Source organism: Labrus bergylta, chromosome 5, assembly GCF_963930695.1.
Source record: "Labrus bergylta chromosome 5, fLabBer1.1, whole genome shotgun sequence".
Classification (NCBI taxonomy): domain Eukaryota; kingdom Metazoa; phylum Chordata; class Actinopteri; order Labriformes; family Labridae; genus Labrus; species Labrus bergylta.
This window is the reverse complement of record NC_089199.1, coordinates 21448979-21467258: the sequence shown is the minus strand read 5'-3', so window position 1 is coordinate 21467258 and position 18280 is coordinate 21448979. Positions and strand designations below refer to the sequence as shown.

The 18280-nt window shown below is 39.4% G+C and overlaps 2 protein-coding genes across 2 annotated transcripts; both read right to left on the bottom strand.

Annotated features, from left to right (window-relative positions):
- Nucleotides 1–1746: 1746 nt before the first annotated feature.
- LOC109981751 (troponin I, slow skeletal muscle-like) lies at nucleotides 1747–4326 on the bottom strand. Its single transcript, XM_029276763.2, has 5 exons — nucleotides 4207–4326; nucleotides 3998–4129; nucleotides 3756–3845; nucleotides 2794–2970; nucleotides 1747–2374 (listed from the first exon to the last, which is right to left on the bottom strand). The coding sequence occupies exons 1-5, from the start codon at nucleotides 4213–4215 to the stop codon at nucleotides 2270–2272; spliced, it is 513 nt and encodes a 170-aa protein (XP_029132596.2). The 5' UTR covers nucleotides 4216–4326; the 3' UTR covers nucleotides 1747–2269.
- A 5463-nt stretch (nucleotides 4327–9789) lies between these two features.
- csrp1b (cysteine and glycine-rich protein 1b) lies at nucleotides 9790–15131 on the bottom strand. Its single transcript, XM_065955176.1, has 6 exons — nucleotides 14980–15131; nucleotides 13907–14016; nucleotides 11802–11970; nucleotides 11365–11494; nucleotides 11144–11237; nucleotides 9790–10461 (listed from the first exon to the last, which is right to left on the bottom strand). Exons 2-6 carry the CDS (start codon nucleotides 14013–14015, stop codon nucleotides 10385–10387), a joined length of 579 nt encoding a protein of 192 aa, XP_065811248.1. The 5' UTR covers nucleotide 14016; nucleotides 14980–15131; the 3' UTR covers nucleotides 9790–10384.
- Between the last annotated feature and the right edge of the window lie 3149 nt (nucleotides 15132–18280).

The window sequence follows — 18280 nt, the reverse complement described above, 5'->3', positions numbered from 1 at the left end:
GAATTGAGAAAAAACGGCTGGTGTCCACATGATGAAATAAATATCAACATCATGCTTACATAAATTCATAGTATACAGAAGAGATAATTCAAATTAAAAACATGACCTTAAAAGAGACTTTTGTAATAGACAAGGACAAACATGGCTTGTAGATAATTAAATATCCTAAATAAACATCTCAATAAATACGTGTTATGGTTAAATGTTTAGAAAGTGTTACGCTACTCGTAACCATCAAAAGATTCAGTAAAATCTGCCAGGGCGACATTTGAAATCATACAATCACAGTACTGAATAAACTTTCTCCTCCTCTTTGTGTTGCTGTGAACTCCGCCCGTCTGGCAGCTGACTCAACTAAAACAAACAACACAAAGCATTTTCTTTGTGTAGTCTTTAAAAGCATGAAACAATACGTGTCCAGACAGAGATGTTCAGCTCAGATAAGTCTCGATCACCCATGATTGATAACATCTTTAGTTTGTTGAACTTGTGCATAAAGCATAACCTTGATCATGACTTCTCAGTGGACTGGATGTGAGCGTTTACTGCCATCTTGTGGCAGAAATAGAAACTGCAATCCAAAGCTACTGTTTTCTTTTTTAAAGTTTTCTTTTGGGATCTTTGCCTTCAGAGAGTAAGAGATTGGTAAGTGACAAAAAAGAATGAAAGTTATTTTTAATGTTGTAGCAAAACTTAGCCAAAACGTTACAGGCAAAGTATATTAGATCTTTGTATTTAGTCATTTCGAAGAAAATTATAACAACAATAATAACTGATTAAATTGGCATATTGTAGGCCTATTTTAAATATTTGATATTGTCCAATAAGAAGGTCAAACATGCACTTTAAGGATTTCACGATTCAGCTGTAGTTTTTGGGGCCATTAAAAAATCAGATTAAACAATCAAAACAAGTTTGGGCATGAAGATCAGAGGCTAAACAGAAGTTATGAATGCAACTTTAAAAGCTTGTGTTCTTATGGGAGCGATAATCATCACCATAAACAGTAATGTAACAGCCTATAAGGTTGTAGCCAAAAATGTACAAAAAACCCTATGACTCATGACGTAAAAAATAACTTTCAAATAATAAAAACCGACTCTTCCATGTTTGTATTTATAATTTTGTGACTTGAGAGTTTATTTGCCTGTAGCCTACTATGATTAATCCAAATGCAGAAGAAGTCAAGTCACTAAAACTGAGGTATAAAAAAATAATTAGAAGTTTGAATGACGCGTGACGTCATCCTTCACAGCAGGTGAGCGGGCTATTTAACTGTTTTAGCCCCCCCCCCCTCTCCACCGCGGTCAATGTTGACTTCAGATGCAGAGAAAATGATGCTGTTTCTGGACAGACTTGGACTTTTGGAGGTCAAAACAATTTCAACCACAGATATAACCTTTCACCTGCGGTATGTGTCGTGCTGTCACGGGCAGACAAACTTTCCCGAGAGGATTAATCCTCACCGAGACGTCACGTAGGCCTATCACTGCTTCACCTTACCGGGCTACGACAGGTAGGCCATCTGCTGCTTACGACACCTTTCGTCTGCTCCTGCTGCACGTGATGATGTTTTAGTATATTACATTTATTGGAAATAATCATCCATTGTGACTAAGTGCAAATAATATTTTCAACAAGGTCTATATTTACTTGTAGCCTCAGTTGTTGTGGGTCTTCACTAAATGTTACTCAACTGATTGATTTAACAACTGTAGTGTTTATTTGACCTGGATTACATTTGATTGATTGATTAATATCTATACTTCAGGCAAGTTGATAAATAGACTACAAGTAGATAACTTAATAAGAAACGCAGTAGTTAAGATGAAAAGTAAACATACAGGACAATATCATTGAAGACAAAGCAAACAATCGTGTGACATGATGTCGAAAAGAGGAAGGAATAAAGTTTACACTTCAACAACCACGACCCTAGACCTACACCAAATGTCAATACAGAAAAATATATCCACAAATCTAAATGACAATAAACAATAGACCTGGTTGATGTGAAAGCTTATCATATTACTGTCTCTTGAAAAAATGCCCTAAACGACCAAAGAGACAAGAGATGCCACATCTGGAGCTTTTATTTCAGTGATAATGAAACAAAACAAACAGAACATATGAAGACATGTACTTTGTGATGTTGTTAAGTACTGGAGGGTTTGTGTGTTAATGCTGCACTCTGCGCTCTTTGGTTTACAAGTGATGACATCTGATGTAATATATACAGTAAGCCAGCTGTTTCTCTAGTAACACCTGTTCACTGGTTTTGTCCCTTCGCTGCATCAAACATTTTCTTGCGGCCCTCCATCCCCGACATGGCCTCCACGTTCTTCCTCCAGTCACTCACCTCCACCGTCTTCTCCTGCGCAGAGGAAGAAAATCATTCAAATCATCACCAGTTAGGTGGTAATCTAAAAATGTTCTGCAAATTTAGACCAATGCAACTTACATCCAAAAGTCTAAAATTATTCAAATAGATTAAAAAAAAAGAGTTAATCTCTTTAACTGGAGCCATATAAGCCCTTTGGGAATCTCTTACACAGAGATGTGATGTCACCTTGTGTCAGTGGCATATTTGTCTTTTGGGAAACTAAGAAAGCTGATTCAGTTGGTTTATTCTTTGTCAGTCGCTCTAATTCTGGATGACGGCCAAAGGTTTGAGGTGCAAACATAAATGATGGCATTGAAACATCTCTGCCGCAGCTGCATGCTGTGTGGTTCCTTTGCCAAAAGCATCCCTTCGGCTCGCTCTGTATTTAGTCACATTATTCCCAAACCCACCTTCTCCGTGTCCTCCTTCTTGACTGATTTGAGATTAGCTCTCAGATCCAGAGAGACTTTGTGTTTGGAGCCTAGCAGGGAGCGCAGGATGGCATCAGCAGACACCCTCACCCTCCTCAGGCTGGGTCTCTTAAACTTCCCTCTCAGGTCCAGCACCTTAATGTTTAGGTCTTTGATCTGATTGGACAGTAGAGAGGAAGTTAACAAAGGTGTCCCATTGTTGTGTGAGCTCATATGAAGGTAAATATTTGAGGTGTTTTGACTTGATTTGTCCTCATGCAGCTACTTGTGGAAAAAGCCTCTGATACGGCCTGAAATGGTATCAAGTATCTGCGATTACACAGATCCAATACAGTGTTTCCCCTACCATTATATTAAGGGGGCGGCCCGCCCCAACGAGTGATTTGCATGCCCGTTTTATACCTTTTTCATAAACTAATATGGACAATATTCCCATGACGGCCGGCCATGTTGCCATGACCTCACGCTCAGGATGGGAAGCCCATAATGTTGTTGTGGTGTCTTTCTGTTATGCTCCAGGTTTAAGCCATGTTAACGTCGTAGATCTGAGAAACGGTTTTCATTACAAAGCGTCCAGAATGATGAGAAAGTACACATAGAATGGATAAATCCCTGAGACACAACGGACTGTATTACTGATTTCTTCATTGTGTTTATCCAGGCTGGTAATGATAGTAACCACATGACATATGTTAGAAGTAGCTGTTACAAAAAGGTCTGTGTCAGTGTATTTATCCCACTGGTATTAGAGTAATCGCCATATCAAGTCTCGGTATCAAAGGCGCTATAGGCACAGGAAAATGTTATCAGAGTGTCTATTGGTCAATCAATGGGTTAAATTGGTGCAAGTTTGATATTTAAATATTATTTTGCTTTGGCTGATGTAATAACAATTAACACAGCTTTACATTGTTATCTTTCCTATCAAGTGTTCCGTTTACCTCTCTGTTATTGTGCATGACTTTGGCTTCAATATCATACCGCTCCTCGTCCACCGTGTCGATTTTAGTGTGCAGCTCTTCACACAACGTCTATAGAGAAAAAAAGAGAGCAGTGGAAGTTCAGTTTCTCTCATTCTGAGTAAAAAAAAATTGATCTTTAGATGCACGGTTTCAGTAACTTAGATCATTTTCACATTTTTAGTTTGCATAATGAACAACTCTGTAATGAATGTAAATCATACCTGTAGCTCAGCTAAGGACATGCTGCTGGCCTGTAAAGGAGGAGATTTTTCTTCCAGGTACTTGGCCTTCTGCTCCTCTTTTTCTTCCATCTCCTGCTCCAGCTCCTCTTTGGCTTTGGCGACCATCAAGCTCTGAAATACCAAACACAGAGGACATCTAACGGCTCGATTCACTCATTGAAGATGCAGTCTGTGCAAGCTGGACTCACCTTCAGCATGAGCTTGCGAGAGGCCGAGATTTTAGATTTATTCTACAAAAGAAGAACACGTTTATAGATATTCAGTGTGACAATTTATAGCAACCAATCTACTTGGGGGTTAAATTAAGTTCTCTCTTTTGAAATCTTACCTCCGGCCTGTCGGTAGAAATTGAAAAAGAGGACACAGCAGACACAGAAAAGGAAGTGTTAGCGTTCAGTTACAACAATTGTAATGAACTGTAATTCGACATTTTCCATATTATACTTAATTTCCATATGCTGTAAGAATCCAACACTGATTTTGGAAATGGAAACAATGACAAAAAACACAATGACACTTACGCTTTCTCAGGCATCTTGGCTATTTGGATTCCCCCTGGAAGACAGAAATAAAACCTTTTTGCCTCTGAAGTGCTCAGCCGAGGGGACCACTTGTGCCCAGTGCCCCAAAGGGTCTTAACTTTAGCTTTCCTTTTAGATCCACTATGGAGACATTCCACCACGAGTCGACTGTCTAGTGTTACAACAACGGAAATGTACAGTATTTATAGACATCCAGTGATCTTTTTTGACTGTCTAAAAGTGTTGACTTTAATCAGTTTATTGCACTTTTGCAGTCAAATGTCAAGTATATGTAAGACATTACTCGATGATGGAGCTTTTCACGTAGCCACCCTCCCTCTCTTTGTTTTCTTGTTTACTTGATCATGCATTGTCATGTCTTAGCCTGATGGACGGACTCATACAGTCACCTCTCAGTGCTGATAACACACCTATCTGCCAGGGAGCAAAGTGAAGCATGCAAGGCCCCAACAGATAACATTTCCTGCCTGCACCCTCACTTTTCCCCTGGATAAAAGACACAAATATAGACCGGCTCCTTAATTCCCAGAAGACCGAAGCCTTGAGTGATGCAGGGCTAACTTTACACAGCAATTGGCCGGTTAAGTTAAAGTTACATCACATTGAAAAATATGAAATCAATGTGCTTATTGTACATAGTTTGGTTGATTTAATACTTTTTGGGGTTGTGTAATTTTGTCATCAATTTCTTTAAGGTTTCAACCAACTTATTTCCCTTTTGATTATTTTCTTCATTCATAGGGTTAGGGTTTGCTTTGTCTGACGGACATTAGAGAGTCAGTTTACCATCACATAAGAAAAACATTTGGGGGGCGCAGGTGGTCTAGTGGTCAGTGCATGCGCCCCATGTATGGAGGCTATAGTCCTCCAAGCAGACAGCCCGGGATCAGATCTGACCTGTGGCTCTTTTCCCTCATGTCATTCCCCACTCTCTCTCTTTCCCGATTTCTAACTCTATTGACTGTCCTATCTCAAAATAAAGGCACAAAAGCCCAAAATAAAACGTAAAAAAAAAACATTCAAAAGCAGCTTTTTAACCTTGTAATTAGGACATGTCTGGCATTCTTCCTTTTAACAAACCTTCTATTGTCTATGTCTATATCCTATAATTTTTTCCGTCAAAGAACTAATCGATTAATAACTCTACACTTGAATATCCTTGTTATATATTGTGGTATCTCTCATTACACTATCTCTGGGTGTATTAGACCTTCAAATCAGTTACCCCCTATATATCCCCAGAAATTGTTGTTCTGTTTGGTCATGATACCACTGAACCGTCATTTTCACTTTAGTCATAATATACATCTATATTGCAAAATACAACAGTTTTATTGATACTGCATTGATAGCAGATTTGTTATGCAGTTCGAGCAAAAATTATGTTTTCATCTAAACCTTGTAGTGTATCTTTTAAACTATGTTTAGTCACTCAATCAGCTAACAGCAGACCAACTAGCCAATAATCTTAATGTGGTTGATATTTGAGTCATATTAAAGTGTTTGCTTCATTGTCTGTGATATTAAAAGGTTTTAGAGTAATGGTCTAACTGAATAAGATGCCTTTTTAAGAGGTCCTGCCAGGCTCATGCAACTTTTTAAAAATGTATTATTAATTGATAAGTCAAGACAACAACAGGTACATTTTTCCATGATAAAAAATAACCTCAATTTGTGTCTTAAATTTTCACATTATTTGTCTACTTCATTAAAAAAAAACTAAAAAATATTTCTCGTCAAACTGATCCAATCCAAAAGTAAAAATTCAGTTTAGATCAAACCAATACAACACCACCCGACTTAAGGAGAGCATTATCTTTTATTGAAGTAATTTACCCAGTAGTTAAATGAATGTAGTGTATCAGAGATTGCAGGCCTTACCTCTGTGTCTTGATGCTGTGGATGCAAAGTGATGGAGAGAAGAACACTACACAGTGATATCTCCTGCTCCCCTTTGTCCCTCCTCTATCACAGGGAGATTTAAATAGAAACACACACACAGTACAAACATACACACACACACTATGAGAGGGGGAGGTCTCTGGATAATAGTGATTGTGATTGTCATGTTGTGTTGACAGATTGCGGCTTTCTGCTACTTTGTTATAATGTGTGTGAACCTTTCAGTGTGCCAAGACGGGATCGACATAGCATCCTCATCAACTTTCACTTCGGGAGTTTCCATGTAGTTGTTAATCTTTTATTTCTGTTTTTTTACATGCCTGTACTATATAAACCTTGTAGTGAGATCTCTAATTTAACTCACCAGTGTTGTTCAGCCCTACACACAGCACAAGTCTTACTGAAAGCTGAAGTATCTTGTTATCTTTTCGTCTTGTAGTAAACTCAAGCAGCGGAATCCAAACTCTTTTTATAGTTACAGGTGTCTTCTTGAGGTGATTTGCCTACCAACAGGGAGTAGGAAATGTACGCCGTCCCCCCTGAGACTGCAGGGCCCCCTCGGTCTAATTAGGATAATAGCTGCAGACGAAGCTAAGCCGCGGTTTAAGCTTAGGAATTCTGTTTCCACTGTACATTTAGCTAAAGCCTAAACATAGACAAATTGCTGCTCCGTGTGATGCTGCCACTCTTTGATTCTTGCACTGAGCAAATTAGTGTTTGTGTGCCCTTGTGTGCGTTTGTGCAGAATTATAAACACAGATGAAAGTGTCTGCACGTGCAAACTCAAGTCAATTTCACTCATGCAAGGACAATCAGTCTTTCAATGAATCCTCCTGTGTCTGGTGGTTTGTGTTAGGGTTAGGAGGTTAGGGTTTGTGTTACGGGTGGAATTGTGTTCAGCTTGTGCAGCAGAGGCACAAAGTTAGAAGTTCAGACTGAGAGTCGGTCTCATAGTAACACTTGTTAATGACACAGCATCTTTGATCACAAGGTAGACAAAGGGAGATGGGGCATAGCCTATAGAGGGAAGGCTATCCGTAGAGGTCGCTACAGGACCCGACTGATATGGGATTTTTTTTTATTAGGGAGAGAGAAAATCTGATACCGATATATTGGCCGATATCTTTATTAGATATTTGATTTGTCCCATATTTATTGCGTGATTTCTGGTCACTCAATTGGAAAGTAACTGCGCATGTATGTGCATCACTGCTGGACACTCTGGAGAGCGATAGTTGTTATCTTTATAGCACACTTTTGGTGAAAGAGAAAAAGCTTTTGTAATAAAATGAACTGTTTTTTGACTGAACAGATATTACTTGATGTATGCACCAAAGTAGCCGATACGGATAGTCACTTGATATGCTCATACAGGCCGATATGTCTGCTTCAGAAGGCTTCTAACCTCTTAATAGTTGTGCTAGGAAGCACAGCAGGAGCGCCACACACAGCCCTGCGCTGCGCTCCCTCGCTGCTTCCGTCGATCCCTTGCGATGTAAATATGGCACCTTGAGCAGCAGTCTGAATAGAGCAACATGCCGCTCAGTGGGAGAACTGCTGAGCTGCAGACATCCTGACACCACAGTGTCTTTGACCTGCTGGCCCACCAACTCCGCTGTTTATTACAAACTTATAGTCAGCACATAAAGGATCGGAAACTACTGCCTGTTCTTATTCCCTGTCACCACTGCATGAGTCATGTATAAAATAACTTCATCTGCATGGTATGACAGTTGAAATTTCCACTTGGACTGTTCTTTCGCTCCCGCTGATTCAGGACTTTAAAGTCTCTGATGCTGATTTGATTTAGGACCCAGGGATTCAGACTGTTGGCTCACAGCAGCTGATTATAATCCCACAGTATATATGGCTGCAGGATTAACAAAGTCCTATGTGTTTGCTGGAGTGTCTCTAGGAAACACTGACTCATACGCAGAGATGCCAGGGGATTAAAGAGCAGTGTATTATACAGTAGTTTCCACATAGAACCATTCCTACATTAAAGTTAAAAGCTCTATCCTAAATACAAATTTGCTGCAACAGAAACTTATTTTGGCAGTCAGTGGGCAGGCACAGTCACGTGGTATGACTGAATATGATTGGCTACAGTGAAACAGTCCTTTTTTATGATTGGGCGTTATACAGTATTGTTAAACATACTGTATCGTATCATGGGTTGAGTGTAATCTTTAAATCCTTATATATTACCTTCAACACCAAAAATAAGATTGTATGAAATATTCCTTAGAAAATTTAATGCACAGTTGCTGCTGTTAATAGGAAGCAAGTTAGCTATGGCATGCTAGCATGTGTAGCTCATTTTGAAGCAGACAAACACATGAAATTTGATTCTCGGGTGGGATCTGTTTGTGTTAATGTCTGTAATTATCCAAAATTCAATAAGAATAACTTTGAAGAAGAAATTTGATTCTCATATTTTTGCTCTTGTGTTTTTTGGTTTGGGAAGCACAACAAGCTCGAACTCATCATTTGAAAGTTGACAGTAAATCTTGTGTTGCTACCTTTGCAAAGCTATGATTGGACAGTTTGTGTTTGGGGGAGGGGCTTAGAAAACAACAGTTACATTTTTGATTGTATGTAAATGATTATTATGATAGCTAAGCAATGCAATTTATGCAAAAAAATAAATAAATGCTCTTAAATTTATACATTAGCTGAAAATACAATCTATGGTATAATTTATTAGCTTTTAATTCTACGTTTAAACGAACAGAATCATTTTACTTGATGACTCACTGTCAGATTAGGTCACTCTGCTGCCCTCTAGTGGATAAAAGGCTAAAGGGACTTAAACTAGGCGGTGTTATTGTCATACTTGCTGCAGCACATTAAGAGCAAACATTCAATAAATCCAAGATGTCTAAGGTCAGAGATTAATCAGGTTTTTGTTCCAGTTATTTACCATTATCCTCAACACATGAAGGCTTTTCATCAGACCCCTTTTAATATTTTGATCTTTGCATGGATTTCCGACCTATTTAGCCATTTATGTGACTCACACATGTTGCAGTCGGTGCCAAAACAAACAGCTGCAACCTAAACCACCACCACCACCACCATCATCCCAGCTGCCTGGCTCTCCGGTCAGGGTGCCAGCTCCTCGGCGCAGGCAGTGACGGCGCTGAGCACTGCGACTCCGTTGTTCACCACAACAGCTGGCATTTTGCTCTGTTTGACGATGATTAGAAGGAATAACAACACACCCACATGCACACATAAACACTGATTTCATCAGACCGGAGAAACAGGCAGAACAAAGACAACTGTGTAAAGCTCACAAAATTTGGCTTTGAAGGAAAAAAGAGAAAAGTTCAATTTTTTATTTTTGCTTTTCCTAATATTTATTTTGTATGTCAGCAATAAAGCATATCTTGAAACAGTTTGTACAGCACTTGACATTTAGGGCAAAAATAAATTCTTTATTTTGAGTGTAACAGAAGCATGCTGTGAGGCTGTTTATTCAAAGCTGTCAGTCTTGACAAATGTAGATTTATTTTGTTCTTGCTCAGACAGACTATGATATTAATCAAACTCGACATTTGTCAAACTCTGCTCTGTTCAATTAGCTGTGCAAATGTCTCTTCCTTTTCTTACCACAAAGTTTATAGCATGCTGTAAACCACTCGCATAAAGTTCACATCCAAACACAGAGTTAGAATTCAGTGAGTTGTTTTCTAACCAGTCTTAAAGTAGGACATCAGAATCCACATTCAAACGCAACATTCAGAGCAGAACCTCTCAGTGAACTGGGATAAAAAGCTGTGTTCATCTTTCCGTTCCTCTTTGCCTTCAGCTGGAGTGAAAGGGCAGCGTGAAATAGGTGAGATATCGACTGAAGGATCCTAGAGGCGATGTTATCAGAGCGCAGATGTCAGTCTCAGGAGAGATGAACCTTCAGGCTTTACTGCGAGTGAGCCAGAGTTCCTGCACCCTGACCGAAGCCGAAACCCTTGGGACCGAAGTTCTTTGCGTAGCAGCCTGTCAATGACATTACAGAGACTTAGAAACACACACTAGAGCTACAGTAACACAAGGTTTAATAAATTGAAATGATCAGAGACACAGTATCTGAACCCGGGAATGTTTCAGCCACATGCCCGATTATTCAAACCGGTCAATAAATACATATCCGGTGTTCAAATAGAATAAAAAAAATAGAGAATACTAAATGGCAAAAGGGGAGAGGGGCCGCTGACCTATTGGTCCCGTCTTAAGTAATTTAAAGTAACTGCTTTTGCTCAGCTGGATGAAGAATAAATGTTACTAGATTGTAGATGAACTGATTACATCTATTAGTTATATCTGTTGCCACAAAAAGTTGCATGTACTCCTTTACATTAATGTTTAATGAATTCATTCATGTTTGATTTTGGGACTGCCAATATCTTTTTTTTTTTTTCCATTTTTTATTTATCGTTAGTATAATTTCTTTGTTGATCAACATATTATTAAGTGTTTGCTGTCAGCAAATATTGAAAATGGCCATAAAAATATCCTTAAGCCCAGTGGAACTCTTCATGGAGCTTTTTTCTATGGTATGAAGGAAATGTTTGGTATTTTTGGCAATATGTGATCAGCATAGTTTCTCCTTAGTTGTCTACCCATCAGTGAATCAAATCACCATCCAAGTTCTTAAGCTCCTTTTTTAATATAAACCGACCTTTACAGAAGATCTCTCCGTCTCTGTCAGCCACAGTCGTAGACTCGAGTCCTTTGCCGCACTTGGCACAGCGGAAGCAGCTTTTATGCCAGGACTGATGAGAGAGCAGAGCGTTGGTTCAACCACAGAAAGATTATACTCAGAAGAACTCACAAATCATCTCTTAATGTATTCTTAGGTTCAATTTTCTAAACACATAATGGTACACTTAAGTCTCTTACGTTGCCTCCTCCGATGACCTTCTCTGCTGCGTACACTGTTTTCCCACATCGAGGACAAACGTCTGATCCTCCTGGTTTCTGGGCAAACTTTGAAGCGTTGGGGTTAGTTGTAGGGCGATGAGGTGCTTGTCTGTCAAAATAAACAAAGCTTTATAATAGGAAGGAAGGAAACGAATCAGCTGTTCAACTTTATATAACATCAGGAATAGCAACTAATATACTGTAGTTCCTTTTTTTGTTTCATCTCTCAGATAAGACTTTCCAGCATCTGAAAATGGAGATCGTTTTTACACATTGTTTAATTGAAACAGAACGTTAAATACAAATTACACATAACAGACATTCATTTAATTATAATCACATTAACTGCATCCACAAAATGCTTCATACTGTTCTCCATTTTAAAAGAAACAGGACTCAGGGGGTGTGTTGCTCACACTTCAGGCTTTATTCCCAGTCCTTCTCCCGTGTCCATACTCAGGGTGCCAGCTCCACCTCCGAAGCCGTAGCCTTTGGGCCCATATTTCTTGCCGTAGCATGACTTGCAGTAAATCTCATCCACATGAACGGCTACTGTTGTGCTGTCCAAATTCTTCTTACACACCACTTACAACAAAAAAGGAGGAGGAAAACAATTAGACAAACAGATTCACTTTAATTTTCAACCTTGATTTCAGTCCTGGCAATGGCCTTGTTAACAACCTAAAATGTTATCGATCGGAAACACTGATCAATGTCATAATTAATTGAATAGCCCCCTGTGACGTCCCTGGCCATGATGTTTCGCCTGGTACTGTTGTTGTTATGTGTTTCAGGGTTTTGGTGTCATCTGGTGGTTGCGGGTGTCAGGCCTGCTGGTTGTTGGGAGACCCGCCCACCTACCTGTTGATTGCAGATGGGCTACACCTGAGTAGCAGGGTATATAAGCCAGGCTGCCACAGCTTCCTGGTCCCCTCTCCCTTGCAAACCAAGACTGACAACCTTCTGACATGGTGTGTTTTGGGGTTTTGTATGGAATCAAATATACCTTTATATGCAAGTTACTGTGTGGACCTCCATTGTCTGTTATGGCCTTGTCGAGCTGGTCATAACACCTGCTCATAAATTGCATTTTTCCATTACAGCTCTAACGTATACATAGTGAGGCTGCCACCATAGAAGGCTGTCTGAGCAGAAAAGAGGCTCTAATCTCAGATAATATATCATGAGATGATAGAAAACAAACAACAACAGCAGTTTGGTGCTAACATAGTAAAGATGTCAAAAAAACACAGTAAGCAGTTTCACAATGCCAGGACAGGCTTAGAGTTGAGCTGAGGCTAACTTTAGTGTAGCTGTTTTCTAGGTGAGAATTCCTTTTGTCTACTGATTCTTCTTTTATGGTACTGGTATTGGAGGGGTACGAGATACTGGCCAGTACTCAAGTGTAGGTATTGAAATTGGTATTAGGTATAAAAAAAATCTTATTGCTATTATTCTTAGGTAATGTTGGGTTAAATTAGGTTGCTCTGTTTGTATGCATAGGTTGATTTGGTTTCATTTCAAGTTTACATGGAGGCAAAATAAAGTGATCTAATTGTGACATCAAGTTCATGCGTCAAGCATTTAATGAGAATTAAAACATTCTGAACACGCAAAGAGCTAATTGCCCTGCGGTCGTTAAACAGGGAGAGTGCATGAGGACCTTCAGACATGCACAGTAAGGCTATTTAACACCAACCAGGATGAAACGATGGGATCAAGTGTGTACATGGATAATGGTCGGAACAACAATCGGCATAAACCGAAGCTGAACTTTCTTTCAGAATGAGCCAGATTGGATCTGTCTTTTTCGAGTGTTTACATAAAGCATTTTTATTCTGATCAGGCTCTTATTCCGATTAGCTGTGTCCATGTAAACATAGCTGGTGAGTGAGTCGTCCTCCTTGTACACACACAATCAACAGCACAAGACATGATAGACAAAGTGACAACGATGATCAATACTTAAAGGGAACCATTGGTAAAAACGAGATTAAAATAAACAATCAGTAAAACAGCAAGATACAATTTGCATGGATCCATAAGTAATTTGCTTGTACAACATCAGTGTTGTGTACAGTAACCATGACTTCTATCTCCGTCTTAAGCTCACAACCGTCTACAGCACATCATACAAAAACTCTCAAATATCTCTTGACATTTTTCACAGAAGTCTTGCTGTGACATTGCCGCAAACTATGAGTGACATTTCAAAGAAGAATATGGCAAATCCACTTCATGCCTCAGATAAATACTAGTCTGTGCTGTCGGGGGGGGGGGGGGAAGGGAGTGTGTGTACCTTCCTCTGCCATATAAGGGAGACCAATCCTTTATCACATGTTTCCACTGGATCCAAAAAAGGACTGAGACATCTGAGTGAAACCCTGCAGACGCTCACTTTTATCCCCTGATGCCAAATATTTGAAATTCCATCCTGGCACTTCTTGTGATTTCAGAGTGTTTTATGAAGTGGGAGTCAGTGGAGGAATAAAGCAGATTACTTGAGAACTTAAATACTCACTGCAAAGAAAGCAGGATTTATGCCAGCTCTTCCCCTCACACTGCACTTCCTCAGCGAAGTAGACTGTTTTCTGGCAGCAGCCGCACTTATTTCCTCCTCCGAAAGGCATTCTGTGAACGTACAGGAGAGCTGTGTGTGTACATTTTTCATTCACTGTATACACATCATAGCTCTTCTGTGGTAAATAAAGCAGACAGAGAACATCTGCAACACTTGAGGCTAGAAGCAACAATACCTATAAAAGGAGAGGTAACAGTTTGCTGTGTTGCACTGTACTTTCCTTCTCTCTTTGATACAGTGAACCAGCACATATCTAAAGAACTTTTCATGCCTGGTTGTAAAATGCAAAGTACCTGCTGGCACCAAACCACCTCGTGCAGATAAAATGACATCAGTTCAAGTATTATGTCTTTCTATGGTGATGATGACATCATGTTCAAGAGGTGTCAGCCAAAGGTTATCCTCCACACAATAAAAAGTCTGAAATCTACTTCATCACTCTGAATAAACAGGAAATTCCCTGAATTTAACTTTGTAATCGCCAATGTTAACAGTTTGACCTCAGACAAACCAGGATACATATGATTCAAGTTTTAGTCCTGAAATGATTTTAAATAAAACAAAATGCAGAACACAGTTCTGGGGATAGTTTAGCCAAAATATTCAAGTTTTAAAAACCTCGCTTGTGGTGTTTGCCGGGGTCAGTTCCACCTTTTTTTTTCTATTTTTTTTCCAATGCCTTTCTTGCTGAGGTTTGGGAAACATGTCTGAGGAATAAACTTATTCCATACAAGACGTGAGGAAATGTAGGCCTCTTACAATAACATCATAGTTATTTCAGTACAAGTAGCTTTGTCTTTAGATCTCAAGTATACGATTCAAACAAAACTTTTTGCTTTTAAGAGGCATTATTATTAAGTTGCACTTATTGAACTTTCTTTTTAATTTAATTTCACAAATCAATTTAACATCCAAACATAAAATTACAACTTGACACTCTATAAAACTATAAAACTTAGCAGGCAATGCATATTAAACTTCCTTCTCTGCCCTTAAAATGTACACAACCCTACCTGTACTGAGCTGAGGTGAAGGGCTTGTCCTCTCTGTGGGTGATAAGTTGTTTTAAGTGATGAGTTGTGAAGAGACTCCGGTCAGATGAGGAGAGGCAGAGGAACTCTGAGAGGACACCAGGCTGGACTGAAGGAGGAGGAGTCAGGAGACAGACAGACAGACAGACGGAGAGGGAGAGAGGAAGAGAAAGACAGTGGGCCTTCTCAAAGCACTCCCTACAGACTCAACTCTGTCTGACGTCATGCACACAGCTGAATGAAGTACCCTTCATTAAAGGGATGGTTGGTCATTTTCGAAGATGATTTTGAAAGTAGCATTCCCTCAGTGCTCTGTTTACACCTACCCCCTCTGTGCTCCCTTAAAAGCCACGCCCCTCACATGCACAAGCACCATTGCTCTAGAAGTGGACCTCAGCTCATCTCTTGCATTGTGTAGAAACTACGTCGTCTCATGTCTCATTTAGTGGTAAGTTAACTCCCAGTATAAACTCTGTCCTTGAGGACGCGCTTTGACTGTTGGCTAGTAGAGAACGGGGGTAGAATCTGACCAGCACAAACAACAGCATAGTAAACAATGGGTCCATCAAAAGCTTCGGACCCAACACTTCGGCCGTAATATCACCAGTTTATTCAACACCAGTTAAACCAACGACACACAGTCAATATACCCAACACGATAAACAACTTTCCATATAGTACGACAATCACAGGGACTATTTGTGCTGGTCAGAATAAAGATGACTTAATCAGATTGTCTGATAGACAATAGGCTAATCGCTGTCTGCGCAGATCTAACGCTGAATGTGATCACATTAAAACATACCCTTGAATCTACGCTACTGTGATTGGCTGAATAGGAAGGAGACATCTGATTGGCTACAGACATTTCCCTGCTGAAAAAAATGCATTTGTGAATCTAACCACGGCAGGGGAGTCTCAAAAGTCCCACACACAAATGCAGTGAGGTTCACAAATGTCAAACAGTTTGTAAATGCAGACTGAACAGTTTGTATATAAATGTAAGATGATATAAATGTGTTTTTTAAATATATATGTATATTATACGTTTGTGGATTTCTATTACATATATACAAAACTATAAATATTTGTATGTGAATCAGAAATACATTTGTGAATCTTGTGATTTGTTTTACATTTATATAGAATTAAATATATTTGTGTGTGCATTGAAATACATTTGTGAATCCTTCTGTGTGCGTTTGTGAATATTGAGACTGATCTAACTCCATACACATCTGCCCCCCCCCAAAAAACAAATATATATATATATTGCCTCTGTTGCAAGCAAGTTCACCACAGCATCTTGAAAAGAAAAAAAAAATGGCAAAGTTCTCCCAATTATCCATAACATGCATTTAATAGCGATTTCTCATTTGCAAATCTCTTGCAGTGTAAGACCCTCAGATAACATCAGGCCCCCTGGTGATGCTCTGCTCAGCTTCTACTGCAGCCATCTTTCCTTCCAGCTTGTTTCAGGGAATTACTTTCCCCCCCTTCTGTCTGATCTTTAATAAGTGGAACACATGATTCGTTGGATTGAGCTCAGATGACTGATTTGGCAAGTTAGGCGCATTCCACTGTTAGGCACCCTGAAAGCTCCTTGGTTTCTTTTTGCATCCGTTTATTATTGTTGTCCTGCTGCAGCAATGTCATGAAACTTGGGGTACTATTAAGATTAAAGGTTAACAGATCCAACACTGTTCACCTAATATGGATGTGATCCTCAAACAACCGTAAAGCTGGAAGTTCACCTTAACTTCCAGGTCAGAGAATACTGCCAAACTCGACTCGAAGGTCATTCTCTTTCAAAATGGCTCACTGGAATCACATTTAAGTAATCACATTTGAAAGTACCATGTTATGTCAAGCAAGCAACAACCACCATTTCCTTTCCCCACCAAGTGTTGGACTTTTTTTTGCTCTTAACCATATCTGACATTTTGTCACGACAGCTCCTGCAGTGGATGTCTGTGCGGCCGTGTGTTTGTCCTCTCACTCAGTGACCGTGTGAGTTGTATGTTTGTACTCCCTGTTTTTAAAGGGAAAGCACTGATATCTCGTCTGATGCAAGAGGAAACACTGCTGCCTTAGAAGGTGTTCTGCTGAAAGCATGGAATGTCTAATCTCACTCTGTTGATTAGTGGCTGTCTTCAGAGTCATTCTGTGTGGATTTGATCCAGCTGTGTGACTCATGGGGTCAGAACAATCAGACATTTGTCTCCGGCAATGATATCATTTGATATATACAGTATGTTGCATGTGTCCTATTTCCCTGTAATTGAAAAACAAACATCATAAACCCAACAGGAAAAATCTTAAATTAATTGCTTTTTGTAACTTATTAAATCTTACTCTGGGACATTTTGCATAACCTTTCCTGGACCGAGCGGCAGCCTTAGTGGCTGAACTACAAACAGGCCAACAAGATGCGCCAAATTGCACTTCCTCCAATGGCCACTTGAGGCTCACTCTTAAAATGAGTATATTCCCTCTGAGGCCAGTTTCTTTGCCTTTTATTGTAAAATACACATATGCAGTGGTAGATGCTCCGGCTTCAAGTGTGAATTAAAAGTGCTCATACTTCAATGTCCAATCCTGTGCCCGCATGAGCCAATCAGTGGTCCTTTAGTGGCGTACATGAGGACTGATTGACCATGAGTAACTGCTGCATCCGCTGTCCACTTACAACAGATGGATGGACCTCCCGTGAAACTTAAAGCTATGTGATCACACACTTCATAAATCATTATAAATATGATACATCACTCCTAATGGCATGTTTTTTATTTTGTCTTATATTTTACAATATATTTATTTAAAATGTCCATATTAGGAGATTGTATTCATTTCTGTGTTGCTTTTTATTTTGCCTCATTTTTTTGTCGTTTATTTTTTTTTTTTGTTTAACGTGTAATACACAGCAGGCTGTACCATCTATCCCAGGTAGATCTGAAAGACAACAGATGGAACAAACTGTAGCTTGCTTAGCTGTCGGTTGAAAATACATCAAAGACACACCTAGAAATATGCATCTGGGACTTTTTGTGGCTTTTTTTCTTTTTTTGGTTTATAACCCTGATCCCAAAATGAAGGTACAAACCAAAGTGTGACCCACCATAGCACACGTATTCAAAGGTTGGATTTTTATTTTGTATCTGAAAGATTTCTTGAATTTGCCGTCCTGTGATTAAATAATTGGTTCAAGGTCTTTCAGGCATGACAAAGAAACCCTTAGAAAAAGTCAAATTCATAAAACATTCTGGATTTTTACTTGAATTTG

Excerpts from the sequence above, each read along its gene's own strand:
- csrp1b (XM_065955176.1), bottom strand. The coding sequence starts at position 14,015 with ATGCCTTTCGGAGGAGGAAATAAGTGCGGCTGCTGCCAGAAAACAGTC. Across the intron at positions 11,495-11,801 it reads CTGGGAATAAAGCCTGAAGT|ACAAGCACCTCATCGCCCTA; the intron begins GTGAGCAACACA and ends TTATTTTGACAG. Across the intron at positions 10,462-11,143 it reads CGGAGAGATCTTCTGTAAAG|GCTGCTACGCAAAGAACTTC; the intron begins GTCGGTTTATAT and ends TGTCATTGACAG.
- LOC109981751 (XM_029276763.2), bottom strand. Across the intron at positions 2,971-3,755 it reads TCATGCACAATAACAGAGAG|ATCAAAGACCTAAACATTAA; the intron begins GTAAACGGAACA and ends CTGTCCAATCAG. Across the intron at positions 2,375-2,793 it reads AGAAGGAGGACACGGAGAAG|GAGAAGACGGTGGAGGTGAG; the intron begins GTGGGTTTGGGA and ends TCCTCTGCGCAG.